A 22,479-nucleotide genomic window follows, 5' to 3' on the forward strand; every position below is an offset into this window, starting at 1 on the left:
ATATAAAATAATTTTAATCTACCAAATATTTATCGGTTTGTTTTTTATAACATTGATAAAACAACATAAACAAGAAATTTGGTTATTCGTGAAATAATTACATTTCCTATAAAAAATTTGAAAAATTGTGTTCATATGTTTTTGTACTCAAAAAATATAAAATTCTGAATATTATAAAAAGAAACTTTTTAAATTTATTAAGCAATATTAATAATTATCCTTTGACGAAAAAAAAAACTTTTATAAAATTTATGGTATTTTAAAATAGCGATAATTTTTGATCTTCTGATGGTATAGAGTCTTTTATTTGAAACATAAAAAAAATCTGCCGCAAAAAATAATTGAATGACCTTTTAATTCACACCCGACGATGTCTTCTTTCGATCAAAACAGCTCCCTCTTGTTGATTATGTTAGGCTACCAATCAAAGCCTTCTCCGTTCTAAGTATCAAACTCTCAGCATACCAGCAACTCTTTCTCCAAAACACGAGCAGGCTTTTTTTACCAGTACTCGTTCAACAAACTCTAAAATTCTCTCCTCTCTTTCATATACTAACAATCTCCTGAGACCCAAGTATTTTTTTATTTGGTGTCGCAAATATTTTTAATAGTTATAGTTCTTGTCACTTACTCACTTGGAATTTATGGAATCAAGGAGGTATTCGACTTCTTAACTTTGACCTATCTCTCGTTCCACCTTTCAGCCAACCACTTCTAACTATTTACAAACTGGTACTTTCTTCTTAACTGACTACACAAAACTTTACTTGCTTCTCTCAGATGCCCATCACATAATAATTATTTTCTAATCCAAACTTTCAAACATTCACTCTCTTTCATCCCCATTATAAACTCGCTAACCAATCAGAAAATTACTATATCCCGCCTCTCATTTTACATCAGAAAAACCCAAGCACCGCTTCTAAACAAATTTCTTTGAAAATGATAACGGTTTTATCTTATACTTTCTAAATACAATAACTACCTGGTGTCTTTTGCCTTTCCAGCGAAACGAAACAAAAGGCTTTTAAAATATAATATCTACAAATGCCGGGAAACAATTGTCTATTCACATTTAAGTATTTACTAATATTTTTCAATCCTTCAGGGCAAAACTCATTATGGATAAACCCACTGCTTAAAACTAACTTATAACAAATATTTACAAATCGATATACAGGGCGTTGCAAATTTATGTGCCCACGTTCTATAACCAAATAAAATTTTTATTCTATCTTTGATAAAATGAAACATAACAATACACTACTCAGAAATCAAGGCACAAAGAAAAAGGTTTGGATAATATTTATTACATAATATTTCAGAGAAAAGGAAATCAAATTTATCAAATCGTGTTGTTGAACATCAATTAAATCTTTAGAATCCCATGTTAACAAATTATTTACAAGACAATCAAATAGTTTGGGTAATACTAATTGTTTACAAACAGCCCTATAATTTTCATTACATTTTTATTACCGGACTTGAAAATCGGTGTTTAAAGTGGTTTACCAAAAATCAAGTGTCAGATACCAGTCTTCTTCTTTAGGTGCCGTGTCCGTTTTTGGACGTTGTCCATCATGATATTTACAAATTCCTGAAACCTTTCTCTATTGGCTACTGCGCGAAATAGTTCTTCTATTGTGACAACACACTATATTGCCGAATATTACGCAGCCATGAAAGTTTCAGACAGATAGCAGTACTCACTACTCAGTGATAAATGAAATAAGTGGTGGATAGGTTTTACAACAGTAAAAATGCAATGTTTGAGTACGTACGTTGGCAAACAATCTGGCCCAATCGATAATTTCCAAGGATCTTTAAAACACTATCAATTATGTCAGAGAGCTTCTTCTTCTTTCAGTACCCTGTCCGGCGATCTTACCCTGTATTATGAGGTGTAGAAGGTTATACCTCTTTGGATCTCTCATTACATGACCGAAATATTGTAACTTTCGAATTTTTATCGTTTTTGTTATTTCTGGGCTCTTTTTCATTCGATGTAAAACTATTTCTTTTCTTATTCGATCAACCCAACTTATGCGCAATACTCTTCGATAGATCCACATCTCAAAGGCCTCCAATTTTTCTATTAATGTCTCTGTAAGGGTCTAGCTCTCCATACCATACAGCAATGTGGAGAATATGTAGCAGCGTATTAATCTGATTTTAAGGTTTAACGTAATATCTTTATTAATTAGAATTTTCTTTAATTTATAGAAGGCTGCTCTGGCTTTTTCAATGCGTATTCTTATTTCTTTATTTATATCCCAGTTATCGTTAACGTTTGCGCTCAAATAGATAATATTATGGACTTTTTCTAACTCAATTCCATACGCTCCGATGTTCGTTGGTTGCAACTCCGTTTTGTCTTTTGCATTTTTAAAATCATAATAAAATTCCTCATAGTTCCGTTGATAATGCTTTTCAAAACCAGCCAATCCTACAACTATAGCGGAATGGATAATATACTATTATAAAATACTAAATTAAGTAAAATAACTACATCAACTTTGTTTAAATTTGTAAATACTAAGTCTAGAAAGATATTACGACTATTAGGTGAATTATTAATTTGAAACATTTTAAATTATCCAAAAGAATTGGAAAAGTACACAGCAGGAGAGCCATTAGAGCATTCAACATTTAAACCAAAGTTGACATTACTTCAATAGGCATTTGGTAAAATTTAATCACCACTTAGTAGCAAGGTTTCTCCATAACACTTATTGCTAATTTTTAATAATACAAAAATTTGCTTTGGTTCAAAATCAGGAATTATCACTTTCCGCGCATTTATGTCATTTCCGCATTGCTGTAATCTCAAGTTATCTAAGTTTCCACCATAATAATTATTTGATAATTACGTTGAGCTTTTACAATTTCCAGAGATCTTAGTTTAGTTCTTAACCCGCCAACATTTTGATAATAAATTAATAAAGGAGGTGAGCATATACGGCGCCATTTTTGTTTTGCTTTCCAAATATAACAGCTGGGACAACTTTGATATTTTCTTGAATAATCTCTTATCTTCTTTCTCTCTCTTTATCATCTTTTATTCACAGGTTCCCCTATATTATGAATAATTAAGTTGATCATTCTCTTTAGTTTTTCAAACACATCATTTAGAATATCTTCTTCTTGGTTTTTAGAATTCCGTAATTTCATATCGTTTACCTCATTATGCAGTTTTTCAATTAATTTTAACAGTTTGGTAACAAGTTTTATACCAGATTTACATTCTTGGCACAAAAATTGCAGAACACGATTCTTTTTTAACTCCATAATCCTAATCTCTGATGAACAAAGACCAGAACAATAAGTATCTTTGTGAAAAGGTAGCTCACAGCTATCACAATAAAGGATTTCTTCTTCAGTACCATCTTTCTTGCATTCCATACACTTAATTTTCTGATTTAAAATGGTAGACTTTTACAACTATCTACAAAATAAAGCTAATGAAGGTAAAGAGGTGACTATTCTTCTTCTTTTTCTTATTTTTATTTTAAGACAATGTATCTTCTTTTTATTTTAAGACAATGTATCTATCTAAGACTAAAATTGACATATGCCGATCACCTAACGAGAAAAAATTCCCATATGGACCAAAGATTGTAGAATGGAAAATCAAACGATGACAAGGTATCCAGGATGACCACCTACCAGATGAACAGATGATTTAAAGAAAGTAGGTAATAAAAAACTGGATTGTAACTGCACAAGATAAACTTAAAGATGTTTAAAGATCCCTATGTGGGACGAAGGATAGAGCTGTTAGAAGTTGATGGAAGAAGAGGTAGATCAAAACCAATGAGGATTTGGAAAGACCATGTAGCAGAGGACTTGAGAAAGAATGGTTTAGGTGAAGAGGTTACGATGGAGAGAAATAAGTGGTGAAGAAGAGTAAGGCACAGAGATCCCTGAAAAGAGAAGAGGTGGGGAAGAAGTAAACACAAATGGCTAAGAAATTTTGATGGTCATATAAGTTCTCTACTTATAATACTTATTTTAACCAAACAATGAAAATATCATATTGAAAGAAAGTTCGCAGAAAAAAACTGGTTTGGAAATAAAACATGTGTTTGCTATATTTATATGAATTTAAATATCGACAGAGTTATAAAGATTACAGAGAGATCAGTTAGAAAACAAAACAGTGTAATGCATTCAAAATAGATGAGTACAGTATTCTGTCAATAATAAGTCTAGGTCAAAAGGTTGGTAAAATAAGCGACGAACATGTTTAAACCGTTCTCATTAAATAATAATGGACCCCACGGAATAAGTCGCAAAAAGGTGAACAAAAATCGAACATTCGTACGTTGGGGGAGATAACGAAGCAATTTCTGAATATTTTACAACATATATAATGGTAAATTCGATTAGTTCGAAAGCATCGCAAATCGATATGTTGTAGCTAACATTTAAAATTTACAGACCTGGATAATTAACAGTTTGCACAATATTTTATGGAAAGATCTAATATTCTTGAATTATTTACTTGTTTATTTATAAGTAATGTGATGACTGTAGAGCTGTACGTCTCTTCTACAATAGCGTGATGAAGCCTTGACCAGCGACAGGTCCTCCTTATTACGATAATTTTTCTGTTGATCAGAGTACTTTGAGTCTTTTATTAAGGTATGGTATAAAAAGTGGATGGAGTAGATTAGATTATTTCTGTAGTTTCATGGTGTTTGATACTTGGCTCCGTCATGACATCCTTGGGTATGTATGACGTCCTGGTATATTCAAATGTTCAAGTGTGAATTTCGTTACAGATTTTCCAAGAGTATTTTCCACCATATGAAGAATTGTAGACTGGCACCTCTGTATACAGCGGAAAACACATCTAACGATCACGACGCGATGGCGTTCACGATGGCGACTGCGATTCGACTCGTCTTTAAGAAACAAATGGATCAGCACATAATTGTCGTATAAATTGTCAGTAAATCGCGGCGATATAATTAGTTTAGCGTACAGAACGCAGCAGTTTATGTTAATTGCTGGTCGCGTCGATGCAAATAAAAATGGATATCGAAAAACTTGTCGAAAAAAAATATGATATATTCTGAAACCTGCCCCACTCAGATTATAAAAACGTACATATTAAAAATAAAATCGTTCTGTAGCATCAACTCGTTCCCTAAAATTTGTTTGCTGTTTGGTGATTTTTTGTCTGATTTAAAATTCAAATCAAAGCTTTCAAAATTCATTCTAAAAATATGGAAAAAAAGAAGGCATACACATACTTTTCTTCTTGTAAATCGCACATTTTATACACTATATTTCCAACTGTATTCTTTATACTATTGAAATCGCAGGTCGCTATCGGTCCAATGTGTTCGCTTTCTATAGAAACCGAGATCGCCATCGCCATCATGGTCTCTTAGTAGCAATATTCAACTGCATAAACCTAAATTGGTTTTGATATACTTTTGTTTGATGGTAATTTTATATAAAATTAGTTTGTTCTATAAGTCCATGTGAAGTTGTCGGACTCCCATCGGACGCGTCCGCAGGTGGTGGATAGGAGGACGCCCTAACCTAAAATACCACCCGCGAACCAAAACAGACTAAGGTATAGTAACCCTAACATAAGAGTTTAACACCACAGCTGAAAAAACAAAAATGGCTCGGACTTATGTAGACAATCTAGCAAACGAAAAAAGGATATTCGATTTGGAACATGGAACGTGAGAACATTGTACTCTGCAGGAACAATGAGATGCTTCTTAGATACTCCTAACAAATATAATATGGACATAACAGCTATACAGGAAGTACGATAGAAAGGAACCTGTACTATCCAGAAGAATTTGAATAAAATAACTATAGCTGCCATCAAATGCAACATATCGTTGGTGTAAGCTTTGTAGTTAGCAAAAAAGGTAGTAACTTAATAATAGGTTTTGATGCTATAAATCGTAGAATATGTGTTCTAAGAACACTTGGAACATTCTTTAACTACAGTCTCATAAACGCACATTCTCCCACCGAGGATAAAACAGACACAGAAAAAAAGATTCTATGAGAAATGTGACGTGCACATCCCCAACGATAAGACTAAGTCAAAAATATACAAATATAACGCTGATAAATGAGCTAGTTCTCCATTAAGCCCTTGAATATTTGATCAGTACATTTATTTGGGCCGAAGTAGCTACCGTTTGCCGTTCGTCAGTTATTGAAAACTATTAAAATATAAAAAAATTCATGCCTAGGGCATGTTCTTAGAGGATACCAATACAGAAGTCTTCAGCTTATCATGAAAGGGAAAATCGGGGGCCACAGAGCAATTTAAAGAGAGCAGATGTCATGGCTCAAGAAAATTCGCGATTAGATAGGAATGCGCACTGTCGAATAACTATTCCGATCAGCTGAAAACCATGAACAACTCGCCAATGTAATTGCCAACGTTCTTGTTTTTAGAATGCCGTCTTTCTAAGGTAGTTGGCAATCATAATGGCTATTTTTATTTTTGAACTTGCTCTAAACAAATTAATCGATCTGCCTTGGTACCAATCACGTAGATCCTTCAACCAAGACTTCTGTCTTCGGCCAAGAGATCCTCTTCCTTGAATAATTAAATGTATTATGAGTCTGAAAATTTCATATTTTGGTCCTCGTTTTATAACAGCGCAACTTATTATGGCGCCGAAAGAAGAAGAAGAAGAAGCTATTGTTTGAGGTAGTTGAATTTGTTGCTTGGCTGTATAGTGTGCAAATTCCTATATGCAAGATGTTTCCGGATCGATTTCCAAAAATAGTAGGTACAATGACAGATACAATACTGTTTTTTTCTTTGGCTTTTTGATGTTTGTAGCCTGGAACCAGTACAATTCAACAACTATAAGTTATATACTTTCAAACTATATTTCGTCTGAAACGTCTGACAACAGAACCGGCAGATTGTGAATGTACTTGAGAATCATCGTGGAAGAGGTGATAAACATAAAATGACAATGGGTCTGACACATAACTAGATACGATGAACACAAGGTAAACATAGAATCCTAGAGTGGAGACCTGGAGGTAAAAAAAACACAGAAAGACCTCGAAAGTTGTGTAGATTACATAAGAGCAGTGGCGGGCAAACAGTGAATGATATTCGCACAGGATACAGAAGCATGCAAGCAATAGGTATAAAATGAGTGGTATATAATAAAAACCACATAGACAAATTTGGTATTAATTTTTTGCTAGTTTCCTTTAGCTTTAAGCTATCATGTTATCGGAATTTCTTAGGACTTTTCATATCCAAATCTTATTTCAATGTCACCCAATCAATCTAATATTAAACGTGACGTTGTTACCATCATATTAGTATTCAACTGAGCTCTTTTCATCGATATACTATAATTTTCCATAAATTTCAGTATAATAGTCTTTAATTATTAACATTTTTGTTTGCTTGCAGGCAATGCTCCCTCGCCACCGAAGACTACTAGTCCCCACACGAATCAACAGGGTTATGCGACGCTCATTGTCATGATATCAGTTTTATTCATCATAGTCCTATTTTGCTGTTTTGCTTCACCAGGAATCAGAATGATGTGCAAAAGGTATATCTTTAGGCGGTGTCTTCCAAATGACCCAAATATAGATAACGGTAAGTTTACTGCTGCAGTTAATGTAATAATCTAAAATAGTGTTAATTTTAAAGATATCTCATATAGACTTAAATAAATTAATAACTATTTTTATTAATTTGTTTGCAAATTCTTATTTTACGGACGATTACAAAACAAAAGTTGCAACATATTGTAATGTTTATTTTAATTTATTGACAGTTTTTTAAACGCTAACACTAAAAACACGACTAATTTATATTATTGATTAACTCCTACAATTGTAATTACTCGTTTATATGGTGCGCCTATGCTTTTAGAATTCAGTAGATCAGCAGCGTAGCGTGAGCGTAACAATACATACATTGAATTGAGGCTAGAGCGCCAGAGCATATAGCAACTTGCTTATTTGTTGATGAAATGTATTGATAGCTGGAAATATGCTGAATAATTCGCCAGTATAAAAGCTACAGTAGTAGGGGATAAGCGATGATGTAATGAGTATGTGACGTTGTAACTAAAAATGCATATAGACATATACGGTAAAGGGACAATGATACTCGCAGTATATGCACCAACAAACGATTCCCCGAGAGTAGAAAAAGAAAATTTCACGGAACAACTTCAACACCAAATAACCAAATAGAACTAATCAAGAAGAACGTGGAGATAATTATAACAGGAGACCTTAACGGCAGAACCGAAAGGAAAGAAAACGATAAAGTAGTGGGGGGATTTGGAGAGGATGAACAAAACGATAACGAAGGACGTCGGATTGAATTATGCGAACTAAACAACCTAAAAATTACCAGCGGATTCTTCAGACATAAAAATATTTATAAATATACATGGACGCAAGAAACACGAAAGCTGAATTCGATAATAGACTACGTAATATTCAAACAAGATACCACAATAAAGATAAAAGATGTGAGATTCGGAAGAGGAGTAGAATGTGGAACTGACCATAAACTACTGACAGCAAAAATGGGCATTAATTGGAAACATAACAAGACCCCCTCTACAGAAGAACCGTTGAACACTATAAGAGAAAAACAATATAATATAGAACTACTCCAAGAACAATCAATAAGAGAACTATACAAACAACGTCTAGACCAAAAATTAATACAATTCAGATATGGCAATATCGAAGAAATATACGAGCATATAAAGGCAAGTATAAAATAAGCATCATTCGAAGCCCTTGGAGAGAAAGAACATATAATAAATAAACAGCACTATTATAAAATAAATGAACCAACAAAAAGAATAATTCAAGAAAAAAAGCAACTATACAGAAACTGGCTAGCTACAAACAAAGATTAAGTTTATAAAGAATGTGGAGAAAAAGATAGAGAAGTGAAAAAACCAATAACACAACAAAATAATGAAGCATGGGAAATAACCTGCTTAAATATTGAAACATACATAGGAGGTGCAAGAACTTCGGAGTCATGGAAAGTACTGAGAGGATTGAAACAAAATTCAAAAGAAAAAATTGAATTGGGAAATATACAGGGCAAGAATGAAAGGACTATTACAAGGAACTGTTAACAGAACAAAGACCACAATTCATTGGAAAAGAAAACAGGCAAAGACGAAGCAGATCCACACAACAAGAAATAGAAATAAAAGATAGGTGAATGAGAACGGCCATAAAAGCAATCAAAAATAAGAGAGCACCCGGACCTGGAGGCATCTCACCTGAGCTTATAAAGTATGGCTCAAAAAGTTACACCGGATGATAAAATGGATATTTCAGAAAGCCATAAATGGAGAACAGCTCCCAAAAGAATGGACGGAGGTATATATGACATCTATATTTGAGAAATGAGATAGAAAACGATGCGAAAACTACAGAGGAATAAGCGTAATATCATCAATAGGAAGATTATATGGGAAGATACTGCGAGAAAAGATAGAGCAAGCGATAAAAGGCGAAATCGGGGAGGATCAGGCAGGCTTCACGGCATGAAGATCATGAGTATACCACATATACACACTGGAACAACTGTCGGAAAAGAAAAAAGCAAAATATAGAGATATACATTTGGCATTTGTGGACCTGAGAAAGGTGTACGAATCTGTACCAAGGTCAGAACTATTGAAGGCAATGTACAAATTAGAAATACAGACGGAACTCATGGAAGCTACAAAAACTCTGTATTAAGAAAATAAAGTGTCCATTAAAATGGGAACAAGGATCATATGTACAACCCTATTCAAAATATACTTAGAGAAAGCCTATACTACACGGAAAAGAAAATGCGAAGGCATGGGAGTACCGGTACGAAACGAATACCTATATACGATAAGCTTTGCAGACGATCAAGTAGTAATTGCGCAAGACCAAGAAGACCTCAGTTACATGATGAAGAAACTACAAGAAGAATATACCAAGGCTGGCCTAGATATTAACCTCGCGAAAACAGAGTACCTACCTATTTGCAAGTGAAGAACGCTGAACATGTAAAGATTATAAATAAACGGTATTTAACAAATACAAATATATTTAACAACCAAAGTGTAAATAATGGTGCAGTAAAAAGCAGTAAAGCAGAAAGTGGATCTTAATTTATATAAACCACTTCCCACAATGATAAATATGAGTAATATCTTATTTACGTGTGTAACAAATCACCTTGGGGAATTTTTAATTGTCACAAACCCACTTTGTTACAGCTCACATCATAAAAATTAAAATACTCCTACACGTAGCATGATAACAACTGTTCAGAATAAAAACTCAACCCGATCTTTGGGTACCTACCCCAAAGAAGTATTTATTCGAACATGGATAAAATTATAACATTATACATAATATTAAATAAACTGTTAGTCAACTGTTATGGATATTGTTAAAAAGTGTTTAAATAAAATTTATTGTTAAGCATAAATTGGAAGCTATTGCTGGTTGTTTTGAATACCAACACAGTTTCAAAAAGTAACTTCTTCAAGTGCCGTATCTGTGATCAAACGTTGGCTATCACCCATCGAGCAAAAAGACAGTCTATTTTGTTATTATGGGTATTATGATGCTGTTTATGAGTCTTAATTTGGTTTTTATTGCTAATTTGCTTCTTCTTCCTACGTCCAGCATACTAAAATTATTAAATATCCTTAGTGATTTAAAAAAAAATTCGATGACCCAGAAAAAGTCTATTGTAACGAAATTATCCATGTATATCTCTTTGTTTTGCCTTTATTGATAAATGAGAATAGTCTGGAAAAACAATTTTATTTTATCCAAAACTATCGGACATAGCGTAAGAGGAGCACAGGGTGGCGCCGGAGAACTACAAAGCATCAAGATCATCGTCTACAGGGGGTACGAACATACCAAAGATATATGGATGTGCGACGTGGAAGTCGCGGTCGCGGTAGAGGTTTACATCGATGACGGGCAGAACATACCGAAGATTCTTTCCTTTCAAGGTTCTTTGCGGTTTCTTGGGTGACTGACATGTGTTTCGGGAAAATTAGTTTTTTTACATTATAAAATAATGTACATGAGCAACAGTAGTAACGACAGGGAATTCATGTCTTGAAGTGAAAAGTAGTGGATCATTTTTTGTAATTCTTTAAATCGCCAGCTTTCGGCTCATCGTATAGATAAAAAAGGCAGTATCTAGGAGAATACCATCACCTATTTAAAGAGCTTAAGAAACACCACTCAGATAGATTTTATGCTTATATGAGAACGAGTCTGGATACATTTCAGTATATTTATCATACCATCCGTATCTCCGGCGAATGTCACGTGATTTGAAAACCACCAATAAACTTGTAATTTTCGTAAACTTGTAACCACGCGATCAAAAGCTCGATTGCGATGTAAAACAAACTATTTTGTTCTGGCATCGACATCGCTGTAAACCGCGTTGATAGGTATTGAGGGTGAACGGGTGAAACATCCTTGGTATGTGCGATCTCATAAGAAAATGAATGTTTCTTTTACATCGATGAATCGACCGCGACCGCGACCTCCATCGCACACATCCATGCATCTTCAGTATGTCCGTTTATCAAATTCGCATCTTTGGCTTTTTTTATTTCGGTTATACTGGGTGCTACCTTTTATTCATGAAAATCGACGTAATCGTTGTCTTTAGTGACGAATTTCGATTCTGTTTAGGGATGCAACCCTAAATATCCAGTTTTTTTTTCGAACGGCACGTGTAATGCATGCGTGCATTATGCACACGCGGGTGCCAATGGCGTGAGGTTATGCCGTCAGGTGCCATCGCTTTTGGTTCAAGGTCACCTCTAATCTTTGTTAAGTCGGCCACTCACGATACTGCGACGTCATTCAATTTTATCGAATTCCACTAATTGACCAACCAGAGAAACTGGTTTCTATGATGAAGTACTGCAGAATTGATATCATCGACGATTTTGTCGAACGACACCGCAGTATCGTGAGTGGCCGGCTTTTGAGTTAACATAACAGCTCAGCGATACCTAAAAGAAATTCTACAACCTTATCGTAACGCAAGGCGAGAGTTGCTATGGACTTCTTTGAACAGGCTGGAGTCAATCTTTTGCCCTCATCTCCGAGATCATCAGATTTATACCCAACTGAACACGTGTTTGACATAGTTTAATTAGGACATGGACAGGAGGATATTGACCACCTAATCAGAAGCATTTGATACCATGAGCCATCAGAAAATGTTAATATCATTGACAGAATGCCTAATAGACCAGTTGCACTAACATAATCAAATATATCTACCAAAATGCCACAGCTAGCGTAAGACTATCTGAACAAGAAACAAATAAATTCTGAATACAGCATACTGAAGGGATATTGTGCAGACTACATCGTATAAGTACTTTGGACGTGAAATTCGGTTGGGTATTTAAATCTACCCATATCCCCCAAAAGAAAAATCTTTGACCAATGTATGTGTCCTGTAGTCATTTATGGAGCGGAACCATTAACACTCACAAAAAAAGTAGTTAATAAGATTCGCGTGACTCAAAGGGCTATGAAGCCGCACTAGACAGAGACAGATGGAAAGAGCTTACGAAGAGCTATGTTCAGCAGTGGACGCATACAGGTTGATAATTGATGATGATGAATCAGAAGCGAGCCCAGATGCATCCAAGAGTGTGTTGATCTCTGAGGTGCATCAACAAATTATTAATTTTCCTCTGTAAGTTGTTTCTATCACATTGAAATTTTGATCGTTTATTTATTTTACTGTATAATTGTACAAAGATTTCAAAATATAATGATTTATAACGGGTGTTGATTTCTATATCACTTAGTACATTTACATTGACTCACTTTTACAAACGATAACAACATCAAACTTAAATGCAAAATTAATCATTTCTGCGTCAGTTCTGAATAGCAATCTACTACTGAAAACCAAATGCCGGAATACCGGGGCCATAAATATTCTGTGAATATCTCCGAGACAAACGATAAACGTTGAAAGCAAAATCATAAACTGGATAATGGTTTGCAATTCAGTGAAGCCAAGATTTAAGTTAATTATCTATGACTGTCAAAATATGAATGCAGTATTTCATTTCGTACAATTTTTAATATACACTTTCGTTTTTTTTTATTTTAAAAGTATTTTCAGAATTATTCTTTAAAAATATTTGTTACTAACGCAGCTGTGTTCATTTTTTATAATTTAAATTAGTTTTGAAAGTATAAATAACATTTAGAAGAATACTCTAGTGCTGTCAATATGAACTAGTACCGATACACGATGAACAATAATTTTACAGCTTTTCTAATATTGAATAACATATTTTTTTGGGGAATAAACCACATTAATTGTAATTAAAATTACATATTTTTTACGTTTCAACCTCCGATCGCGAAATCATTTTCAAAAAAAAAACTTAGTTAAATATAAATAAACTGTATACAGAGTGGAACAGCCAAATGGAATAAATTTGATAATATATTAATGGGGGCGTAATTAAAAACAACGCTCGTATACGTCGATTGGTATTTTTAGTTGCGCATTTTTTGCAATCAAAACTTTTCATACAGTTATACAGTGAAAAATACCAACTTTCTTATATTATATACAACACCCTATATATCATTTAATTTCTGGATTCCGCAGAATGTTCCAGATAAATGACATGTACTTATATAGTAAATCTTTGTTGAAATTATTAATACCATTAGATACGTAGATAACACCGCCACAATGCAGAGAGCCTAGAAGACCTTTAAACCCAATTGAACGCTGTAAACAATGAATGCACTGAAAAGGGCTTAAAAATCAATGCAAAGAAGACAAAATGGATGCTATCTGGGTAGCTGGATTAATTGCAGAGTTGATAGTGACGAGGTTTCAACCAGAATAGAACTTGCACGAAAAAGCTTTATTAACTGGCGTTCTGCATTGTGAAGTAGAAATCTGTCATTGACCACGCGTCTAAGGGTATTAAAGTCGGTCTACTTTGTTCTATGGATGTGTAACCTCTTCTTCTTCTTCTTTTTCTTCTTCTTTTTATGTAGTTTTAATAGATATTTGCTCAGATCTGGCCCTCCGTACTTTAGGAGTTCGTTTGGTATTCTGTTCTCTCCTGGTGATTTTCCATTTTTTAATTTCCTTTATGCTTCCTTCACCTCTTCCTCCTCAAAATATTTATTTCTTCGTTTGTCGTCACCTCTGTTGTTTGTGGTTTATTATCGTCACCTTTAGCAAATGGGGATCGAAAGTAGTCTACCCATGTTTCCTTCTGAATGTGTTTCGTTTTCATTAGTTCGTTCATCTCTTTTCAAAAGGCAAAATTGACAAAACAGTCATCAGACCAATATTGACATACGCGGCAGAAACAAGACCTGACACAAAGAGGACATAGAGGATGTTAGAAACAGCAAAGATGGAAACACTTAGAAAAATTTATGGCAAGACATTATGGGACAGAGCTAGAAGTACAGATATACGACGTAGATGCAAGGTCTAGAACATTAGGAACTGAGTAAGAAATAGAAGAGTAGAATTGAACGATCATATAAGCCGAATGACAACAAACAGAGTAGTAGAGACGGCAAGAGACGGTTACCCAATAGGAAGACGATCAGTAGGAAGACCACGAAAACGATGGAACGACAATATACTGGAGGCACATTGAAAAACAGACAGAGTCATGTTTATATAAAAAGAAGAAGAAGAGAAAAAAGAAGATCTCTTTTCTTGGTCCTCTGATTATTGTGTTTGTTGTGTTCTGTATTGTAAAAAGGCTTTCTTCTTTTCTTCGCATTTTTCTTCACTTCCTCTCTAAACCATGGAGTTTTCTTTTTTGATATAATAGTGTTAGGTACTTTCCTCTCTCCAAATGATTCTGTTGCTGCGTTAATTATGTTATTTTTGAGTTTTTTCCAGCTTTACTCGATGTTATCGTTTTCTAATATTTCATCCCCAGCTTCTTTGATATTCTTTTTCTGTATAAGTATTCCGTATTTAGTCCTTCGACTTTGATTTTTGTTTGTGTTGGCGCCGCTCTCTGGGGTGTGAAGTATTTCAGGATGATTCTTATTATACTTGAGGCACCTTACGTCGATTATTTTCGGTGTAACCTGGACAACAAAGAAAATCTTAACAAATTAAAAGCGTTCGAGTTGTGGTGCTACCGTCGCATACCTAGAATCCCGTGGACAGCACGCATTTCTAACGAACATGTGCTAGAGACCATGCACAAAGAACGAGAATTGATCATCAAATTGAGAAAGGTCCAATACTTCGGTCATATAACGTCAACCTAAATATCGCTTACTATGGTTGATCATTCATAGCAAAATGGAAGGAAAACGCTGGGTACATTACTGAAATGTAGGAGACATTCAAAATGCTTGGCGCGAACGTCTTGGCAACATCCTAATCTTAAATAGAAATTTAGTCTAACGTTACTCAACATCTCAGACGTGATCGATCTAACCGCAAGCGTTTTTCGTCTTCTTAAGACAGTTAAGTCGAGGGATTTAGTTTTGAATACAATATTTTTGACATATCTCTAGGAGAAGAAGTCTAATGGCGCCAGATCAGAAGTTTATGCTTGCCATTGGCCATTGGTCCCAAGCTGGGACATAAAGTTACTTATGCTCGTCTTTTGTCGGGAGTTAGGATAAGCGGTCGTTCGGTTGATCGATGTTCGGATATAATCGACATTTCACATCATCATCATGAGCTATAGACTTGATAGCGTTATGATAAAGAATTATTTTTTGGCAATATATTATATTAATAATTGTACGAATTGTAGATAAATTGTTGTTAATATATTTTAAATATTTATTTTAATTTGAGACGGTATGATACAATATAGATATAATTTTGTTTATTTTTTGTTTGTTTATTTCAGTATACGCTCGACGGTATGGTTATGACACGCGAGATGAAATAAATGAAGTTAGTGAGCTTAAAAAGAAGGTAAAGATGAATGGCCTTAATCCATGTCAAATAAGAGTAAATTATAGAACAAAATAAGGTATTTGCAGCAATAGATTTAAAAAAATTCGCAAGAAGTTCCCGTATATTGTGCTACACCATATTACGACTAAATTATAGAAACAATTTGTTTTATTTACCAAAAAACCGTTTTAACCTAATAAGGTTACCAGCGGAGCTTTAACAGCTAATTACACTTTGCTTAGTTAACTAAAGTCTTTTAAAAACAACAGTAGGTTATCGACAGTATTATTTGAATTTACAATGTCTTTGTTTTGTGCTTTTTAAAACTTTATTGCAACCAACTTGTATCAAATGTTTGATTTTTTTGTGTATGAAATTAGAAAAAGTATTATTTTGCGCTTTTAAAGTATGGACAGATGTTCATATTAGTAAACAAATTTATTGACAGCACTAATTTAAATCAAAATGGGCTTTTCAGCAAATTTAACGATTTTGATAATCACATTTAAGCATCTATCAAAACTGTTTGTATTGATTTGTTAGTATTTGAATATCTAGTGTAAATTTACTGGGAAATTGAAGTCCGTATACAATGTAGTAGTTCTCTTATCCGATGAGAGATTTGTGAGATATTCTGTATCTACAGGGTGTTTAAAAAAAAGGTAACCCCGTCTCTAGGGTAGGTAAAAAACTGAAAAATAATTGGGGTTTGCTTAGTAAAAAATTTTTGTAACGCCATCCGTTTTCAAGATACAGGGCGTTGAAGAAAAAAAAATTTACGCATTTCTTACGATTTTGCCGAAACTACTGGCAACATTGTAAATAAATTTTATACGAATATGTTAAGCTGATACATCCCATGAATTTGTTTTTATATCTGATTCTCATAAAGGGCGCTAGTTACACGGATCGTACTAAGTATTAGTCAATATAACTTTTTTAAGAGTATAATTATTAATCAAAATTTCAAGTAAACTTAAACATCATTCAATTTTACACGAAAAAGGTACTCTTGGTAAAACTCGATACTGTGTACCGTTTTCGGAATATTTTGATTTGAAAATTATGAAGTAATAATTGATGCTGGTAGTAATGATAAAGTTCTAATAGGTATACTTCTATTTTCTCCAAGTGTGCCATGGAAATCTGACATTTATTAATTGTTATGACGATAAATCAACAATAATTAGAGTTTTGAAACCTTGTTATTTGTAAAATAAAATCAAAATGTACTCAAATGTTGAATACACTGACATGTTATTAACCTTAGGCGAATGTTTAGGATGTTCTAGTGCAGCTGTGCCACGTTATGCAGAAAAGTTTCCTAGAAGAAACTTACCAAGTAAAAAAAACATTTAGAGCCGTTGAACGACGTTGTCGAGAAACTGGGAATGTGAGACCAAATAAAATAAATTCTGGTAGACAAAGAACAACAAGAACAATTAATAAAGAAAATAATATTTTAAATTTACTTGATCAAGATCCAACAGTTAGCGTAAGGAATATAGCAAGACAAACAAATACTTCTTCTTCAAGTACTTGGCGGATACTGAAAGAACATCAATTACATCCTTATCATTACAGACAAGTCCAAGAGCTCTTGCCAGATTATCTACCGGTTAGAGTAGATTTTTGTGAAACATTGCAACAATTGGACAGCCCACAATTCAAATTTTTTAAAATGCATTCTTTTACGGACGAGGCCACCTTTACGCGACAAGGTATGTTTAACTCCCATAATGCACACTACTGGTGTGATGAGATGAGAATCCACGAGTCAAAAGGGTATCACATTACCAACATTCATTTAAAGTTAATGTTTGGGCAGCAACTTTAGGTAACAAATTAATAGGTTATCATATTCTACCTGGAAATTTAAATGGTGATATGTATCTTGATTTTTTAAACAATTCCTTATTCGAGATATTAGAAGATTTAACGCTAAACGAGCGAAGATCTTTATTTTTTATGCACGATGGAGCTCTACCACACTTTGATAGGTGTCGTAATTGGTTGAGTAATCATTTTCCGAATCCATGGATTGGTAGAGATGCAGAAGCCCGAAGGCCTCCTCGGTCATGCGATTTTAACCCTTTGGACTACGCAGTTTGGTCGTATATTAAGGAAAAAGTCTATGCTACAAGGGGTTAATTCACGCCAAGAATTGGAAGAAAGAATTCAACGTCAATTTAATGACATCATAGCTGATCCCCTACCGTTTAGAAGGTTAATGGAATCTTTAGAAAAAGAGTCATTACTTAGTCATTACTTTAATTTTCTTCTTGTGAGTTTTGTTTAATTACTAACTATTTTATACCAGCATCAATTATTACTTCATAATTTTCAAATCAAAATATTCCGAAAACGGTACACAGTATCGAGTTTTACCAAGAGTAAAAACTAAAGACTAAAGAGTAAAGACTAAAAACCAAAAAACTAATATATCGTCCAGTTTCAACCACTTAAAAATTAACTGATCTGTTTAAAACGGAACTAAGATTCTACTATGGTAAATTTTTATTGCTGGTTACATTGGTACTGTACAAACTTTAATGTTTTTTGCTTATTTTCTCATTATCAATTACGAAACGGTACTTATTATCTTTGAAATTTTTAATAGGCTATAGCGAATTTTGTCAAATATAATTTTATTTTTTTTTACTGTTAATTTTTATAATAAATTTGAAAACAATAGCATTATTGAATAAAAATAAACCTTTAGAATGGTATGTCGCGAGACACCTACTACACGTGCCAAGTATTTAAAATTATAGGAGTTTCCACCTTAGACATCTTGTACATCTTCCATTAACATAGAGCGAGCAGTATTTAGAGCTAGGTGATGACATCATCTTTCTTGTCATTGTTAGTTGTATTTCTATCTTACATCAAGTAAGTACAGCAGCGTCTCTTTTTGTTCAGGAGAGAGCGAGTGGGAGTTTCAATGCCAGAGGAAGCGACAGATCCAACATCCGCAAAATATGTTGTTGTCACTGCTCGTTGCTGGCATGCCAGTCTATGGGTGCGTTCAGATGACCTCAACGGCTGACTTTAAGCACAAAGCGCTTAGTGGTTATAACCAGCGGCTAAATCTAGCAGACAAAATCCATCTGAACGCATTTGTTAGTCCAGTCGTCAGATATTTGACCTGTTTTAGAATGAATGTTTTTTAGCACTTTTTGTGTAGAATGAATCGTTCTCCCAGAAACAACGCTTGAAACGACCGGCGATGTTGAATGTCACGCGTTCTAAATCAGTTTAAAATAAATTTTGTATCAACTCGTCGGTAAAAATTCGATATTTTTTATCAGAGTGTCTTATCGACGAAAATGAATATGCGTTTTTAAGGTGTCGGGTACAGCTTTCATATGAAATTTTTGTATTTTGCAGTAAAAGAAGTTAGTTTCTATAAATCTGTTCAATAAATAAACGTTAGGTGATTTTTGCTATTTTTTACGATTCTGATGAGATCAATAAAATTTATTAATTCCATTGACTGGTCGTAGTGGAATTTCTATTGTTAGAGTCTAGTGTTTAAAGCATATAACATGAAACTTCGATTTTGAGTTTTGGCAACAAATATGAGGTATTTGAAATATGCCTAAGAAACGCAGATTTTAAACTTTGACATTACAAACGATCGCACCTCACGGTGTGACGGTATTGGGTTAAATTTGTAGCTTAAGTTGTGAAGTTTTGAAAAACGTACTTGTATTATCAAAAAAAAAAGAACTTTAAACGTTTCAGATCGATTGTAATGTAAAATGGCAAAAATCATGCATTGTTTATTTATTTATTTAACACCCTGATCAAAAGATATCGACTTTTTACCCTGGAATTGATACAAATCTTTTTAAAATTGATTTCGCGCGCGTAACTAACATTCAAAACCGCCGGTCGATTCAAGCGTTGTTTCTAAGAGAATAGTTTATTCTACATAAAAAGTGCTAATAATATTTTTGTTTAAAATTATCTCAGCTACATTTTTTATTTGGAACATTTTTTTCTACGGCATACAGATTCTCAGATTCTTGGTAAATCGATTTTTCCCTTCCCCCCTCCCCTTCTAGGAAGAGGGGTTAGGAAGTTTACCAGTCTTACCTCTACTAGGAAGGAGTATTGTCTCAACACTCTCAACATTTCATTTCATGTTTGACGTTTCGATGAATCTAACCTCAATGTTTACATACATACTTCTATAAATAAATATTCTGTTTCAGTACCAAACTGTACTTTCATTATTCCATTGTAAATCCCGTTTTTAGATCAATGGAAATGTTTAATTAAAAACTTTAAAAAATCATTATTGCGTATCACGCATACCCAAGCAACCGCTGTTATTTCCTGAACGCACCCTGTTAATATATTTTTTACGTCTATGGTTTCGACCATCATTTTACGTGTCTTTAATTTAGAGATAAAATTCTTACCCATCCTATCTTTAAATTATCGAACCATTTTAAAGTTTTGCGAATGTATAGTTTTAAAAAGTTTTAAAAGGTACTTTAAGCTATTTGTAATTACATCTTGATATCAAATTGTCTGGAACTTGCTTTAATATGTTTTAAAAACAAGGTATATACATCCAATGAGATAATCATTTTTGCTATTCTTCGGTGATAATAAAATTTCCTTCTAAAAAATTGTATTTATGAAAAAGCTAACTTAACAGTTATTTGCCAATATATATAGTCAATAAAAAAACAAGAAGAAAATATAACCAACGATAATAAAATATTGTGATCTAAATTTTCAATGTCCTGCATAGTAATGCAGTTTACGGTTTTGCAAGAAAATCGATTGCTGCAAATACGTTTGGCTCTATAATCAGAACTAACGCGTGAAAATCTAAAAATTTTTAACAATCCAAAACATTCTAACAGCTTTTTTGTTGTCTATTAATATGTCGTGAAAAGCATGCCAACTCGTTGTTTTTATAATGATTTGTGTGAAATATTTTTTGTCAAGGTGTGGACCTAATATATTTACAATACACTGGATTCAGAAACGCCACAACTAGATTAAACGGTAACACTTTTAATTGGGCTAAAAAAACATTATCCATTGCTTGTCGTTTTTGTGTTGAAAGATTACGTTTTTAATAACTAATATTTTATGAGTGTGTTTAATATTGTTAAAAATGAATCGTTTTTAGCAAAAGATCGTTCAAGGAGACCAGGAAACTGAACATATTGGGGAATCGCGTAACCCCACTTTCGATTGACGTGAGTCTTGGTTGAAAAACGTGTAGCAAAAATGTGCTTATCTTATGTTTAACACTTTTTGGATCAACGTACATGTTTCATAAAAGTATTTCATGTATTATTTAATATTCTGTAGTTTATTCAGTTTTTAACACTTGTAGAGAGGATAAACAAAAACGGTAAGAAAGTCACCTGATGAATAGAAGTAGGTATAGCTAGTTTATTACGTCTCAAAAATTAAAAAAATTGAAAATTCAAATAATGAGATCAAACGCAACCTATTATACACATTCTGCGCTACGTGTGTCCTAACTTTTACAATAATACTCGGGCAAATGTATTATATTTTTACAAAATGTTAGGATGTGTTTAATTCGTAAAACAATTTTAACATTGTTTTCAATATAGATTTCAGTCCTCTACAAATAGTTTCTCATCTTTCCTATGGCCCGTTTGACGATTTACCACCCGTTATATTCCTTATTGTCGTTATTAACTTTGTGACTATTCCTCTGTCATATAATACATGTATAGGTTCCATAATTCTTAACCAGCTAAACACCTTCCTTAAGTCTATCATTCACTTAAGTCTCGGTTTATGATCTTCATCATTTAATCTGCATTTTTAAGTAAACTGTATCGCTGTAAGACCTCTAATCGCCACTGCTTTTTCACTCCACTTGTAGATCATCTTACAGTCCTCATTTACTTTTTCTTGATCTTTTCTCGCGATGTGTTTTATTATTTTTTTATTCTTTCTTTTCATCCTGTAATTTCTAATTATGTTTAAAATTCACTCAAGAATATCAAAAATCTTAAAATCAAAAAACTTTCATAGGTACCCACTCCTGGTCAATGTTACACATTATTCTCTGGTGATCTTATAAATTCTCTTGATATTTTCACCTATCATGTAGTTTTTGTTTACATCACATCTCTCAGGCTGTGGAATTATTCTTGTAGTAATTCCCTGCAACAGGAAAACAAAACGTCTAAATAAAAATAAAAACTAGATTAATAAATATTAACCCTCCGGAAGTAGAGGCTGATCTGAGAGATAAATTGAAACCATTTTTATAAATATTTTGAAAGAAGTGCATCGTATAATTCTACGGCACTGTCTAGCTTCACATTTATGTCTTCTAGGAGTGGGGAAACACACAACGTCGGCTTTCAGGTAGTAATTTCTAGCGGTTAAGAAGTGAATGTTTGTCGTAACCGAACAGTTGTATCTGACAGATACCGCGACCTCGCAGATCGAACCTATATTTCTTCGTGTTTATTTCGTTGTGTGATATATAT

General features: G+C 33.5%; 1 protein-coding gene across 3 annotated transcripts in view; it reads left to right on the forward strand.

The window, feature by feature from the left end:
• LOC140443957 (uncharacterized) overlaps nt 1-22,479 on the forward strand; it is a 104,300-nt gene that overhangs the window by 44,911 nt on the left and 36,910 nt on the right. For all 3 annotated transcript variants that reach the window (XM_072535491.1, XM_072535492.1, XM_072535490.1), the window contains one exon: nt 7,427-7,618. In XM_072535491.1, coding sequence (XP_072391592.1) covers nt 7,427-7,618 — 192 coding nt within the window. The remainder of the gene's footprint in view (nt 1-7,426; nt 7,619-22,479) is intronic.

The sequence above is a fragment of the Diabrotica undecimpunctata genome, chromosome 6, assembly GCF_040954645.1.
Source record: "Diabrotica undecimpunctata isolate CICGRU chromosome 6, icDiaUnde3, whole genome shotgun sequence".
NCBI classification, from domain to species: domain Eukaryota; kingdom Metazoa; phylum Arthropoda; class Insecta; order Coleoptera; family Chrysomelidae; genus Diabrotica; species Diabrotica undecimpunctata.